Raw genomic sequence first — 16,587 nt, forward strand, 5'->3', positions numbered from 1 at the left:
TTCCTATTCTTAGTCAACCTAAAAAAGATCGACATTATCGACCATCTTAGTCGGGATAAACGGTTTTTGTTTCCTCAACACCAATACTTAAATGCATCAGTACATTGAATTTAGCCATTGTTATTTTTTAACTTGTAAATACCTTTATGCTTTCTGGAATAAAATACTTTCAAAATGCTGGAAAAGTCATGTATATTTTTTCTTTTTCTCGGCACTCCATGATCACTTCTGTAAACTGTAGTCTGTATTGTAGCGTATCTTCAGATAAATCATGTTCTATAAATAATGGTCGATCTTCCACCATAAATTTATTTCTTGGTTGCCAAAAGACTTGTTCTTTCTGAAACTAGGATACAAGCAGGACAAGAGTTGTTCCAAGTTTAACAAATTTGCATTCAGCCAAAGACAAAACAACCATAGTTTCTTTCAATTCCCAAATGTTTAATGAATCGAGTCCACAACGCCATCTTTGCTTTAATAAGGGTCATACAATCTGGCCCTTTTTTGGCATCAGAAATTCCATTCAACCTTTGATTCTTCTTGTGTGTCAATTTCTCAAATGTTTTTACTACAGTATCATGTACGTCACATTCTTTCTGCTTTATTGGCAAAACGTCATCATATTGGTCATGAAGAAAGCACAAATCAGCATATTCAACCAATTCTTGATAAATGTCTCAGATTAAACAACATTCCTTCCAAGGTTTTGCCAGTGTCACTGCTATTGATCTATAATAACTCTCTCTTTATCACTACCATTTTCAGTCCAGGCCACAGTTTCATGATCAATTTCACTCTCTTATTTATTTTTCTTCTTCTTCTTCTAAAACCACGCCTTCTTCCTTCATCTCAATTTCTTTCTTTGTTATCAATTTTATGTCACATAAGAAACTTAAAGATTATGTTTTTAAATCTTGCAACACAGAGGAACCAGAGGAGACATCAAACCATATAAAGCATCACAAAATCTCTGCAGATCTACTGGCCTTTTTACTGACCACTATTTAGGCAAAGGAATAAACTGTGGCTCTGCAAAGGGACCTGAACCCAGGTTCTTCAAACTATTTAGAAATAAACTTGATAACTAAAATAAAAGCCTAAAAAAGAACTTTATGGAAAATTATGAAAAACAGAAAAATGTTGTTAACTACCATCATATATTTAAAATATGTCCTGTGGACTGTGCCATACTTTAACAAAAGCCCAGACTGATGAGGCCAGGGAAGGAGGGAGAAATATCCTTTATTTTAATTTGGAAGGTGTCATTATTATTATTATTATTATATGAAATTCTAACCTGTACCACATGGAAAAAGGACTAAACTTTGTTAAAACAGCAAAGTCTCATTTTCTGCTTGCTCTTGAATACTGAGAGAAAGGTAATAAGTTGCCAAAAAGAAAAATATATACATATTTTTTAAACTACTTAGCTGGTCTGCCTCTGCCAAGAGACACTCTAAACCTATGTGATCCTTAAACTCCAAGGGTGAGCACTGCAGGTCTCAACATTGTCCTGTATGCGTCCCTAGAAGTACACCTGTCATGCTATACCACTCTGCATTACTGCTTACATATACATCACTAGAACAGTAGGCCCCACCAAAGAGATGTGTACTTGTATGTACATATGTTTGCATTTATAAGGACTTACCAATCACAAACAGTGGCACAGTGTTTCAAATGCAACTGGTTGCATGTATATATGTATGCATTGTACATGTATATATCTATGCATTGTACATGCATATATATATATATATATATATATATCTATATATAGATATATATATATATATATCTATATATCTATATATCTATATATATATATATATATATCTATATATATATATATATATCTATATATATATATATCTATATATATATATATATCTATATATATCTATATATATATATATATATATATATATATATATATCTATATATATATATATATATATATATATATATCTATATATCTATATATATATATATATATATATACACATGTCTGCTTACCAGTCACAGGCAGAGGATGCCTAGTGGGTTGTAAATATAGCTTGTTATATGCATGTATGTATTTAGTACACACATTTGCTTACTGTTCATGATTAGGGGCTGTTTTGTGTTTTTCAAATGCAGCTGGTTGTATATATGTACATATGTTTTCTTACCAACCACAGACAGTAGCAGTTTTATGCGTTTCAAATACAGCTGATTGCATGTGTGCACATATATAGTACGTATGTTTGTTTACCAGTCACAGACAGTAGTGGTTTTGTGCGTTTCGAATACAGCTGGTTGTATATATGTATGTATGTTTGTTTACCAAATCACAGATGGTTGTGGTTTTGTGTGTTTTGAATACATCTGCTTGTATATATATATATATATATATATATATATATACATATATATATATATATATATGTACGTATGTTTGTTTACCAATCACATGGTAGCAGTTTTGTGCGTTTCAAATACAGCTGGTTGTATACACATATGTATTTTTGCTTACCAATCACAGACAGGAGCCGTTTTGTGTTTCGAATACACATAGTTGTATCTATTACGTGCATATGTTTGTTTGCTTACCAATCACAGATAGTAGTGCTTGTGTGTGTTTCGAATACATCTGGTTGTATATACATACGTATGTTTGTTTACCAATCACATGGTAGTGGTTTTTGCAGTTCGAATATAGCTGGTTGTGTATTTTGCTTACCAATCAGAGATAGGGGTCGTTTTGTGTGTTTCAAATACAGCTGCATGTACATATGTTTGTATGTTTGTAAACCAATCACATGGTACTGATTTTGTGTGTTTTGAAAACAGATGGTTGTATATACATATGCATTTTTGCTTACCAATCAATGATAGGGGCTGTTTTGTGTGTTTCAAATACAGCTAGTTGTATATACATATGTATACATTCCGCGGTGGTACAGCAGTAGCATTGTTGCCTCACAGCAAGAGGTTCTCCTGTTTGTTTCTCGGCTGGAGTGCCTTCTGTGTGGAGTCTGCATGTCCTCCCCACGGTCGAGTGGCCTCCAAAAGACCTGTGTGAATGGGTGTGCCTTCGCTAAAGGTTGGGAGTCAGGCTGGCAACTCGGCACCATACGAAAGACATGTGTGAAAGGGCGTGCCTTCGCTGAAGGTTGAGCGTCGGGCTGGCAACTTGGCACCATAAAAATCTACTACCAATCATTAGCGGACCGGAGGTCCGCTGTGGCGACCCCTAACCAGGAAAAAGCTGAAAAGACAAACATTTTTCCTTACCGATCACAGATATTAGAGGCTGTTTTGTGTGTTTTGAATACACCTAGTTGTATGCATTATGTACATATGTTTGTTTGCTTAGCAAACACAGTAGTGGTTTTGTGCGTTTCAAATACATCCAGTTGTACCTAAGTACGTCTGTTTGTTTACCAATCACATGGTAGCGGTTTTGTGTGTTTTGAATATAGCTGGTTGTATACACATATGTATTTTGCTTACCAATCACAGATAGGAGCTGTTTTATGTGTTTCAAATACAGATGGTTATATACATGTGCAGTATGTAGGTTTGTTTTCCAATCAGATGGTAGTGGTTTTGTGTGTTTTGAATACAGCTGGTTGTATACATGTATGTACTTTGCTTACGAATCACAGATAGGGGCTGTTTTGTGCATTTCTAATACAGCTGGTTGTATACAGGTATGTATGTATGTTTGATTACCAATCACACGGTACCAGTTTTATGCGTTTTGAATACAACTGGTTGTATATACATATGTACTTTTGCTTACCAATCACAGATAGTTGTTGTTTTGTGTGTTTTGCATACAGCTGGTTGATCTGCCTCTTCAGCTTAAGAATCTCTTCTGCTTGAATGGCAATATCTGTGGCTTGACCCTAAAAATGACAAAGCAAACTATGTTAAGATCCCAACTCACTGAAACACACTTGATTGCATGTGAACTAGCTGTTGGTATAAAAGGTGTTCTATACACAAAGAAAAGGGTTTAGTATTCACTGTAAACATTCAGTTACCATCTATCAGTACTGCATGTGTCAATGTGCAATAATTACAGACCCATGAGATAAGTATTCATAGTATTCACTGTAAACATTCAGTTACCATCTATCAGTACTGCATGTGTCAATGTGCAATAATTACAGACCCATGAGATAAGTATTCATAGTATTCACTGTAAACATTCAGTTACTATCTATCAGTACTGCATGTGTCAATGTGCAATAATTACAGCCTCATGAGATAAGTATTCATAGTATTCACTGTAAACATTCAGTTACCATCTATCAGTACTGCATGTGTCAATGTGCAATAATTACAGACCCATGAGATAAGTATTCATAGTATTCACTGTAAACATTCAGTTACCATCTATCAGTACTGCATGTGTCGATGTGCAATAATTACAGACCCATGAGATAAGTATTCATAGTATTCACTGTAAACATTCAGTTACCATCTATCAGTACTGCATGTGTCAATGTGCAATAATTACAGACCCATGAGATAAGTATTCATAGTATTCACTGTAAACATTCAGTTACCATCTATCAGTACTGCATGTGTCAATGTGCAATAATTACAGACTCATGAGATAAGTATTCATAGTATTCACTGTAAACATTCAGTTACCATCTATTAGTACTGCATGTGTCAATGTGCAATAATTACAGACCCATGAGATAAGTATTCATAGTATTCACTGTAAACATTCAGTTACCATCTATCAGTACTGCATGTGTCAATGTGCAATAATTACAGACCCATGAGATAAGTATTCATAGTATTCACTGTAAACATTCAGTTACCATCTATCAGTACTGCATGTGTCAATGTGCAATAATTACAGACTCATGAGATAAGTATTCATAGTATTCACTGTAAACATTCAGTTACTATCTATCAGTACTGCATGTGTCAATGTGCAATAATTACAGACCCATGAGATAAGTATTCATAGTATTCACTGTAAACATTCAGTTACCATCTATCAGTACTGCATGTGTCAATGTGCAATAATTACAGACTCATGAGATAAGTATTCATAGTATTCACTGTAAACATTCAGTTACCATCTATCAGTACTGCATGTGTCAATGTGCAATAATTACAGACCCATGAGATAAGTATTCATAGTATTCACTGTAAACATTCAGTTACCATCTATCAGTACTGCATGTGTCAATGTGCAATAATTACAGACTCATGAGATAAGTATTCATAGTATTCACTGTAAACATTCAGTTACCATCTATCAGTACTGCATGTGTCAATGTGCAATAATTACAGACCCATGAGATAAGTATTCATAGTATTCACTGTAAACATTCAGTTACTATCTATCAGTACTGCATGTGTCAATGTGCAATAATTACAGACCCATGAGATAAGTATTCATAGTATTCACTGTAAACATTCAGTTACCATCTATCAGTACTGCATGTGTCAATGTGCAATAATTACAGACCCATGAGATAAGTATTCATAGTATTCACTGTAAACATTCAGTTACCATCTATCAGTACTGCATGTGTCAATGTGCAATAATTACAGACCCATGAGATAAGTATTCAAACACTAAACAGACTGACAACTGAAGGAATACAATTAAATGCTCTGTTCAGGCAGAACTGTAAACCTATGCACTACCATTGTTTGAAAGAACTAGCTGCTCCTGTCCTACAATGTTGCACTCTTTCCTGTCTGTCTGCATCAGAACCTGGAATGAACTATGCACCAAGGTAAGAAAAAGAAACTGAATCAATGACAGAAGAACAGAGGCAGGATTCTTTCCCCAGGATGGTGAGGATAAGGCATACAGAAACAGGATGGAAGTAGGCAAAGCTCAGTCATTCACGGACTGGTAAACTGAATCAATATCATACAAGGAAGAGGTGCAGCAGGACTCTCTGTTCACTGGTTTGTGAAAAAGCAAGCAGAATCAAAGACAAGGAAGGGAGAGGGCAGGCAGAACCAAACAAGGAAGGGAGAGGGCAGGCAGAACCAAAGACAAGGAAGGGAGAGGGCAGGCAGAACCAAAGACAAGGAAGGGAGAGGGCAGGCAGAACCAAAGACAAGGAAGGGAGAGGGCAGGCAGAACCAAACAAGGAAGGGAGAGGGCAGGCAGAACCAAACAAGGAAGGGAGAGGGCAGGCAGAACCAAAGACAAGGAAGGGAGAGGGCAGGCAGAACCAAAGACAAGGAAGGGAGAGGGCAGGCAGAACCAAAGACAAGGAAGGGAGAGGGCAGGCAGAACCAAACAAGGAAGGGAGAGGGCAGGCAGAACCAAAGACAAGGAAGGGAGAGGGCAGGCAGAACCAAAGACAAGGAAGGGAGAGGGCAGGCAGAACCAAAGACAAAGAAGGGAGAGGGCAGGCAGAACCAAAGACAAGGAAGGGAGAGGGCAGGCAGAACCAAAGACAAGGAAGGGAGAGATGCATGCAGAACCAAAGAACAGGAAGTGAGAGAGGCAAAAGTCAGTTCCTTGGGTGGCAATGATTGTAAAAGCAGAACCAACAACAGAGGAAAACAGTAAGGCAATATTCAGTTCTGACAGATGTGAAGAATAAACAAGCCAAACCAGTGGCAAAGGACAGGGGGATGGGATAGTATTTTGACAGTGATGAGAATAGGTCAGGTGGGAGGGAGGCAGGACTCTACCCTAGAGATATGAGGGCAGAACATGATGAACCAGTGATACATGACATATGAAAGAGAGACATTCTCCCTGAGGAAGTACATAAAAAGCAGCACAGGCAGTGACACAGGAGAGAAGAGGGGAAGGATTCAGACCCCAAACAAGTGAGAACAGAAAAAGCTAAGACAGTGACACAGGAGAGAAGAGGGGAAAGATTTAGACCCCAAACAAGTGAGAATAGAACAAGGTAAGACAGTGGTACAACGGCCAGGGTTCCATTTCTTGGCTGGCAAGACCTAAATGAGCTTAAACAGTAGTACATTAAGATACACCACAGTATTATGAAGAAGTTTAGATACAACTGGGGAATTAGGCAATTTTTACTCTTGTTTTTTTCTGATTTAAAAGGTAATTTTTTTTGTTTACAAATATCATGTCAATGTAAAAAGTGTTAGTAATTGTATATGTCCCATACTGAATGATATATATATTGTTTTAATTTATGAGCTTGAAATGTAAACGAATGTTGCAAGCATGATAGCAGCTGAGAAATACACAGTAAATGTTAAATATGCAAAAGTGGTTACCTCTTAAAAGTTTACAAAAGCACTCCACCTTTATCATTACAAAAAGGGATAACAGCCAAAGTATTGTGACTATTAGTAGATCATAAAATAGAGCTGTGTTATGTCCCCTTGAATGAATCAGATTTACAGATATAGATTCATACAATGTTATAGGCTAATGACCCAGGGGAGGCCTTTTTTCCCCTTGAAACAATAATGATGTCCTGTATCCAAACAGGACATTGAGGGCCAGGCATTTATAGGCTACCTCTGTGCATAGGGGACATGGGTGCCAGGTCCTGTATAAATGTTCTATTTTCCATCCTCTGATCTATGTTGTGCTTAAACTGGGTAACAGACAAACTCGGCTTCACATGGATGGAAAACCACTGACGAAGTGTGTCTAGGGAGTCCAACACAATGAAACACAGTCACAACCAAAAACAAATCCCCAGGACAAACACCACGGTCCAAGAATTTCCAAAATTTCCTTATTTATTGAAACACAAAAAAATGTTGAGCGCTTTCATCTACACAACGTAGATTTCATCAGAACACTTAATAGTTCCATTCCTTCACTTTAAATACTTTAAAATACCCGCCCTATGAACCACCTGATCAATTATACAGTCAATTAAGTTTTACAAGCATATAAACATTGCTGCATTCACTTCATTATAATACATGTAAACCCACACTTGTTATACAATAATAAAAACTGTGAATGTATGTAATAATATACATGAACAATTCATATGTAACAATCTCAATGCTACTGTTAAAACTACATCATAACAATTATAAAATTCTAAGTTAAATAAAACAAATAAAATGTCCATGATAATACATGTTGATAGTATGTAAAATGTATCTAATGAAATACTTGATTTTATTTAATACTCTACAATGATAGTTAATTAGATATGGATATATAAGAAAAATTAATAGCCCTTGTTTCAATGTAGATATTATTATTGTTAATTTCTTATGAGGGGCTTAGTGAGGATGTACTCATTAGTACCTGGTGGTCAGGCCGCATTCAACCTAATCTGCCATTTGATCTCTTTTTTTTCCCCCAGAACAGCTTTAATGCCACACCCCCTAGGGTTACTCTTGACCACTTCAAGAATAGCAAATCTGAATGAATCACAGCCTTCACTGTCTTCCAAATGTTTATACAGTGCGCTGTTCTTATCTTTCTTCTTAATACAATATAAGTGGTCATATATTCTATTACATAACCTTCTATCTGTTTTTCCGACATAAAAACTAGGGCAGGAAGTACATTTCCCCAAATATACTACATGTTGGGTCTGACAGTTACCTCTTTTGAAAAATATTCTAATTTTGATATTATTTTCCAAAACTGTGCTATCTACCTGTAAAATGAATGAACATTGATTACAGTTGTCCACATTGTTTGGTCCCAATCGTACCCTTGTTCCCAAAGTTTTGTCTATTATTAGTCCTAATCTCAATCATTCTCTTGAGATTCATCCCGGTTTTGTAAACAAAGGTAGGTCTATCTCCTATTTTCTCACAAATCCCTTCATCACTAGTGAGTATATTCCAATTTCTGTCAAAGATGTTTCTGACTTCCCCCACATATTGTCCATATTCAAGTATACATGCCCTTTGAAATCTATCCCCTGATGGATTTGATTTGGGCTCATTTTTTGGTATAAATTCTCTTCCCAAGAGTGGTGGATATTTATTTCCCCATTCATTAGTCACATATTCAGTGACATCCTTAACCATGTGACTGGGGAATCCCCTTTGGCTGAATAAATTACCAATAAATTCATTTCTTCAATCATATCTTCCCTTCTAGATGTCATTCTAACCGCCCTTATATACTGCCCTTTCAAAATACTTTTTTTCTGTGTATAAGGGTGGTTGCTCAAAAATTCCACATAGGCATTACAAAATGTGTCTTTCCTATATATCTTAGACTGAAATGCTGTTCCATCACTAAAAATGAATGTATCTAGATAATTAATTCCTATCCTACTGGTGTTGTATGTGAATTGCAAATAAGGGGTACTTCCGTTGATATATTCCATAAATCGTTCCAAATTCTCATTTCCTTTCCACAAAATGAACAAATCATCCAGATATCTCACATAAACTATTTGCTCCATCCATGGGGTATATAAGATATATTCCTCCTCCCAATCCAATAGTACCAAATTGGCATATATGGGGGCACAAGCCACCCCCATAGCTACTACACCTGATATCTGTTTATAGTACTATCCTTCAAAAAAATATAATTATTATCAAGTACTATATTTAGAAATTCGGATAGGAGGTCAATCTTATCCCATTCTAGTTGACTATGTTTGTTTAAGCTGTTAATTAATCTAGTCACACCATCAGGCCTAGGTATACATGAAAACAATTCCTTTATATCAATAGTTACAAACAACAGATTCATATCCCATAACTCTTGTTTGAACTTCCCAAGAAATTCCCAGGAGTCCTTGATTAAATGCGGTATCTTGGAATAAATATGTTTTAACCATTGGTCTATGACCTGACCTGAGCATCTGAGATGTCAGGGGGGCAGCACTCTGCTGGGATAGATATTTGCCCTTTTGGTGGGAGGGGGGGTTGCGCTGAACCTGTCAGCTAGGATGTTGGCAATGTCTGTGGGTTCGGTGTATTTTTTTGTCATTTTGGACTAATTCTGAGCATATCTGGGAATTCCCACCCAGGTTCCTAACATAACTAAAGAAAGCCTTGTGATTATCCTTAGTGTCCTGTGCAATTTTTCTCTCGAAGCTGGCCTTAGACGATTTTTATGAGTGCCCATAGTTTTTTGTGGATACTGATCAGAGATGCCTTCCCTTTTTGGGATTTTGCTCTATCATGTAGTAGCTTCCTCCTTCTATTGTATAGTTTGTTTATGGCTGGGGTCCACCAGACAGGACGTCTGCCTTTGGAGGATTGGGTCTTGGTTTTATTTGGGATTGCATGATCCATGCATTCCTGAAGGTGTTCATAGAATGCGTTTATAAAGGATTCTGCGGTCTGGGCCGTATTTTCCACAGGCCCGGGGGCTTTGAAGGATTCCACCTTGGTTTTGAGGAGTGTGAAATTTGCTTTAGAGAAGTTTTTCACTGTGGTTTTCTGGGCAGGGGGTGGGGTCGGGATGTGAATATCCAGTGAGATTAGTTTATGGTCTGATCTTACCAGTGAGGGATACACTTCCGGTCTGGAGCATAAAGTCCCCATGTTTTTGATGATCAGGTCCAGCATGTTTTCCCCTCTAGTGGGAGTGGTAACAAGTTGTTCCATAGCATTTGAGTTTATAAATTCTAGGAACCTTTGGGCTAGGGTGTTGGAGCTAGAGTAATGCTCCCAGTCTATGTTTGGGTAGTTGAAGTCACCCAATATAATGGTGTTTGGAGAGACCTTCATATTTTCCAGTGTTCTCAGGAAGGCCGAGTGGGGTTCCTGGGTGGTCTGTAGCAGGCTATAAACTGGAAGGCAGTTTTACTCACTGTTAGTTGCACATGGATAGTCTCTGATGCTTCGTGCTGTGCCACCAACCTGGAGGTGTGGGTATCTTTGACGAATATTGATACTCCCCCTCCTTTTGTGGTTCGGTCCAAGTTTTGGGGCCGAAAAGCATGTTATGAGGTATAACCTGGTAGTGCTGGGGTGCTCTCGGGAGCCTTGAACCAAGTTTCTGTTACTGCACAGATATCGATGTTCTCCATGCTATGGAGAGTTTCGAGTGCGTGCATCTTGAGGTTTAGACTTCTGGCGTTGAGTAGCATTACTCTTAGTTTCTTATCCCTTGTGATACCTATGGAGGTGGGTTTGTCTTTTGAGCCTTGTCTAAAAAAGGCACTCTGGGGGAAGCAAGAGCCTTTGCCAATATCCGAAAGCCCAGGGGTGACAAGTGCAAGCCGTCCCTAGCGAAGCATCGTGGCTGGTCGAGCATGTCATCCCAGGCTGACAGGCATTGGATCCCCTTTGAATGACACCAATACTTAAGACAATTGTTGAAATTGATCATCTTGTCTTCATATTGTGGCATCATTCTTGGCGAAGGTAAGATGCTACTCAAGGTCAGGGTCATACCGGCCTGGGCTACATGCTCAGCGAGCTCCTCTATGTCTCTTTTCATGTAGTCCAGGGAGGTACGTCTCAGGTCATTCACACCAGCATGGACAATGACGGAGTCATATTTGTACTTGCCTTGGAGTGACCTGAGTGCTTGTGTTATGTGGCGGATCCTAGCGCCCGACAGGCAGCTCACCGTGGCCTTCTCCTTGTTCAGCCTGGTGAGTGGGACGTCAGTGTGCCTGACGATAGAGTCACCTATTACAAGTGTATCAGGTGTGTTGTTTAGCCTTAAGGGCTGTGACTGTTCGGCACACTGGCTTTGTGAGCTATGTGTTGCAAGTGTTTTGTTTTGGGGTAGCGTTTGCTTGGGTGTCTGCTTTGGAGGTCTCTGCTGCTTAGGCAGATTTTTATTTAGAGCCTCCGAGTATGTTTTTGTGTGTTTGGTTTGCTGTCGTGGTAGGTCTATGTGAGACTGGAATTGTAGTGAGTGTGGTTTCCTTCTCCTCCTGACTGGTTACGCCAGCACTGAGTTGAGAGAGCTTAGCCTCCAGTTTGGCTATATGGTTGCATCTCTCACATTTGTTGGAATTTGATGGGAGGAGGAGAGGGTTGTCTGTGTATATGAGGCAGTTGTAACATTGCCTCAAGATTCCCAGATTCATTAGCTGGACCGGAGAGGAGATTGACAACTGACCTTTGGACATGCTAGAATAGTATTGGGAATTCTTTTATAATTGAATAAAAGGGCCAAAGGCGAACAAGGTACTCAAGGGGAGTTTTTGAGGGTGTAGTGCTTTTAATTTTTTAGTGCTGACTTATATAATTGCTTTAGTGAGCAAGTGCCAGGTAACTTAAATGCAAAAATGACAAACAGTAACTTTCTTTCAAGTGAAACAAGGAAATAAGTATAGTAAGCAATGCAGATATCACTAGGGATCCAGAGAAGCGCTGAAAAGCCACATTTTAGGTGGAATTAGCTTTTCAGGGAAATAACAAGCAAACAAACAACAAGCATACAAACAAAGCTAGATTCAGCAGGCCTGGATCTAGTCTATGCTACAGCAAACAAGGTGTACCAATTTCAGTAAGAAACAGTTCAAATATGCAGGCACTATAAGCCTTTAACCAGAAATTCCCAGCTCAGAAGGGCAGAGTCCAGCCTCTCCTCCCACAAGAGTGCAGACCACGAACCTTCTTAATGTAAAATAACTGGCCTGAAGCCCAAGTGCTTAAACCAGAACTAATACACTTTTAGAATAACAGACACTGAGCCCTCAATCAGCAGTTCCCAACTTAGAAGGATGTAAGCTACCTGTCCTGCCACCACAGCGCAGGCCACAAACCTTTCTAATGTAAAACAACTGGTCTGAAGCCCAAGTGCTTAATCCAAAAGACTTAGAATGATAGCTACACTTTAATCAAGTTACTACCAAGCAGTAATAAATACAATTGAATACTTTAAAGAATGCCTGGATTAGTGCTCAAGTTATACAAACAAAGCTAGATTCAGCAGGCCTGGATCTAGTCTATGCTACAGCAAACAAGGTGTACCATTTTCAGTAAGAAACAGTTCAAATATGCAGGCACTATAAGCCTTTAACCAGAAATTTCCAGCTCAGAAGGGCAGAGTCCAGCCTCTCCTCCCACAAGAGTGCAGACCACGAACCCTCTTAATGTAAAATAACTGGCCTGAAGCCCAAGTGCTTAAACCAGAACTAATACACTTTTAGAATAACAGACACTGAGCCCTCATTCAGCAGTTCCCAACTTAGAAGGATGTAAGCAACCTGTTCTTCCACTACAGTGGAAACCACAAACCCTCTCAATGTAAAACAACTGGTCTGAAGCCCAAGTGCTTAAACTAAAAGGCTTAGAATGAGTTACACCAAGCAGTAATAAATACAATTGAGTACTTTTAAGATGACGCAAAAGCAAAATAAAGTAGGAAGAAACACAAATACAGTAAAAGCAGATTTTTTTTTTTTTAGTGGAAAGTGAGAAAGGAAAGAGAGAAAGGAGTAGCAGAAACTAAGCTGATTGGCCTTCTCAAATGTTCTCCCTGTACTGGGTAGAATGAGGTAATGACACTAGACTGGGAGGAGGGTCCCAGATCAAATTTACACTAGGGGCAGGCAACTGCAAAGCCACCAACTATAAAATCACTATACCAACAGGGAGGGAGAGTGGGAAACAAACTGCAGAAATGTTTCTCACAGCTGAAAAGCAGCAGTGAGCCTTTAAATGAAAGTTTTAAGCAGCTAAAGGAGCTTCTAGAAAAAAGAGTTTAACTGCAACAAGTTATCAGAAACAAACAACCCAACAGATGCTTAATAACAAACTGTAGAAATGTTTCTCACAGCTGAAAAGCAGCAGTGAGCCTTTAAATGAAAGTTTTAAGTAGCTAAAGGAGCTTCTAGAAAAAAAGAGTTTAACTGCAACAAGTTATCAGAAACAAACAACCCAACAGATGCTTAATAAAAGTGGACAATTTCCAGTTAATACCTCACACACAGTGAAACTAGCTAGAAAAATACACAGTGCACAAAGTGCTATAAATAACAAAGAAATAAAGAACAAAATAAACAAAAAACAGGATACTTAATGTTATATATTATAGCTCCGAGTTTCCTCAGTGTCCTTCCTTCGATCAGTTCAGTGTGAAATGTTTTATCATTGACATTTTATTTGTTTTATTTAACTTAGAATTTTATAATTGTTATGATGTAGTTTTAACAGTAGCATTGAGATTGTTACATATAAATTGTTCATGTATATTATTACATACATTCACAGTTTTTATTATTGTATAAATAGTGTGGGTTTACATGTATTATAATTAAGTGAATGCAGCAATGTTTATATGCTTTTAAAACTTAATTGACTGCATAATTGATCAGGTGGTTCATAGGGCGGGTATTTTAAAGTATTTAAAGTGAAGGAATGGAACTATTAAGTGTTCTGATGAAATCTACGTTGTGTAGATGAAAGCGCTCAACATTTTTTTGTGTTTCAATAAATAAGGAAATTCTGGAAATTCTTGGACCGTGGTGTTTGTCCTGGGGATTTGTTTTTGGTTGTGACTGCATTTCATGAATGGGAAACCAGTTTCATAGGAGGAGCAGTCTCTGGGACACATCTGTCTCTCTAGCATCTTCTGTTAAAGTCACAGACAAAATTAGGTCCCTAGACTTATAAATATGTAGGACAATCATATGTGTGGGTCTTGCGGATGCCTTGTAAGCCAGGCATAGATCACTCCTCAGCAATCTATAGGAGACAGAAGAGGGAAAGGGCTTTAATGGGCTCTGCATAAGGCAGGTTTGTTACACCTTGTATTCTTTTTGTAAGGAACCTCTGAAGTTGCTCTAGTTGCTGCATTTGCCTGGTTAAGTACAGACCAAAGAGAGCACTGTACTCTATATGATTGGTCAGATAAGGGCAGAGTACAGAGGGATAATTACCTCTATGGACCTAGATACCATACCCTTACTTCATACCGCTCAACTGTATAGATTTTCGCAGAATGTCCAGATTTTTGTCTCATATTTTTGGTCTTTTTCTCATAAAATTGTGGTTTTCTCGCAAATCGGTCAAATCAGTCATTGAGGGCTGAAGTCACAAAATAATGGCAGACATTTGAGTTTCAGTCTTCATACCCTTCCAAAAATTCATGCTAATGCAAAACCTGTTATTCTATCAACTCTAAGTCTGTAAGAGCAATATTTAAAAAGTGTCCCTATTTTGGGGCCTTTGTCCCCCCTCCCCCCATTATGTAAGGCTTTGTCCAGATTGCTTGCTCTATGAGGTTGAGAATTATGCCTTACTTATAAGTATTGTAAATGTGGTGGTTGAAGGTAAGGCTACTGTCTACAAGTGTACCCAGATCCTTGATCATTAGGTCGACTCTTAGGGGTGTATTATCAACATGGTAATTAGCTATGATGGGTGATTTCCCAAAGGATACAATTATGCATATCTTAGTATTACGTTTAAAACCTTGGCTTTGGCACTATTTCTTAACAAGAGATGGACCTTCTTGAATAATGCCAGTGTCTGCAAGGGAGTCAATGATAACCTCCAGCTTGCAATCTGCAAACTTAGTCAGCCATAAACCTTCAGCATTTGCTTTCATTTTAGAGAAGTAAATTCCAAAAAGGAGTGGGCCCAGTACAGAGCCCTGAAGGACTCAGCTAGTGACTGGCCTCTTGGTGGAGGTGGCCTCACCTATTTTAACTGCCTGGCTTCTATCAGTGAGACAGTTATCTATCCATAGGATGATAAACAGGTTTATACCTAAATTAGTGAGCTTGTCTATAATGCCCGAGTGGGGTGTTGTACCAAAAGCTTTGGTTGGGCTGAGGTAAGCTGTGTGCACAGTCTTACCTTCATCTAATGCTTTGCTGACATTCTTAAAAAAAGTCCATCAGATTTAATAGGTATGGCCTTCCTTTAAATAAGCCAAACGTGATGACAGCAGGGTTTGCAGGTTACCTATGTCCTCATTTATCATGTCCATGATGATTCTTTCCATGCCGTTCATATGAGGCTGGTAAGATTTATGGATTTGTAGTTACCTGAATCAGTGGTTGGGCCTCCTTTGGGCAGTAGAATGACTGCAGCCATCTTCCATTCCTTGGGCACAAAACCTGAGTGAAGGCTCCAGTTGAAGAGTGACTCAACTGGACCAGAGAGGTCAGATTTCATGATATTTATTAAACATCCTAGAATGTTATTTGGTCCTATTGATGCAGTGTTTTTGGCCTTAGAAAGTGAACAGATGACCTGTTCCTTAGTAATGGTTGCGGGGACTGTGGTATGTGGCATTTACTTCGGACTATCAGGGGACAGACATAGCACAGAGTTACCACAACATTATGAATGCATTTGATACACAAAGCACAAAGGTGAAATTTAGGTTATTTTTCTAAAGCCAAGATTAAGCTTTTATGTTATGAAGAAAATAATAACATTTATTTTTCTTATTGTAATCTTAAAATTCATAAAAATAGTAACAGGCCACCTGGCAGGCCCATAGTTCAGTTGTAGTAGCTATTTTCCGAATGTAGGTAAAGTCAATTATTTGAACAAATGTGTTATTTTTCATTCATCCCATGTTCATAGGTAGGTACTAGGCTATCGGCCCAAGGGCCTAAATAATCCTAGCCAACAAGGTTCCCTGGCTTATGCCACCCAAGAAAATTAATTTCCTGTGCCCCTGTCAAGCAGAGCCACAGAAGTGATTCCCCGGGGTGTATTTCCTATTTCCCATCCACTCATCAAGATTTTTCTTGA

General features: G+C 38.3%; 1 protein-coding gene across 1 annotated transcript in view; it reads right to left on the reverse strand.

Moving 5' to 3' along the window:
- The window catches only part of LOC122789609 (caseinolytic mitochondrial matrix peptidase proteolytic subunit), a 204,829-nt gene that overhangs the window by 31,039 nt on the left and 157,203 nt on the right, over positions 1-16,587 (reverse strand). The window contains exon 6 of the mRNA XM_044056996.1: positions 3,788-3,893. Within this exon, the coding sequence (XP_043912931.1) occupies positions 3,788-3,893 (106 nt within the window). The remainder of the gene's footprint in view (positions 1-3,787; positions 3,894-16,587) is intronic.

Source organism: Protopterus annectens, chromosome 15.part0, assembly GCF_019279795.1.
Source record: "Protopterus annectens isolate FY-2018-M chromosome 15.part0, PAN1.0, whole genome shotgun sequence".
NCBI classification, from domain to species: Eukaryota; Metazoa; Chordata; order Ceratodontiformes; family Protopteridae; genus Protopterus; species Protopterus annectens.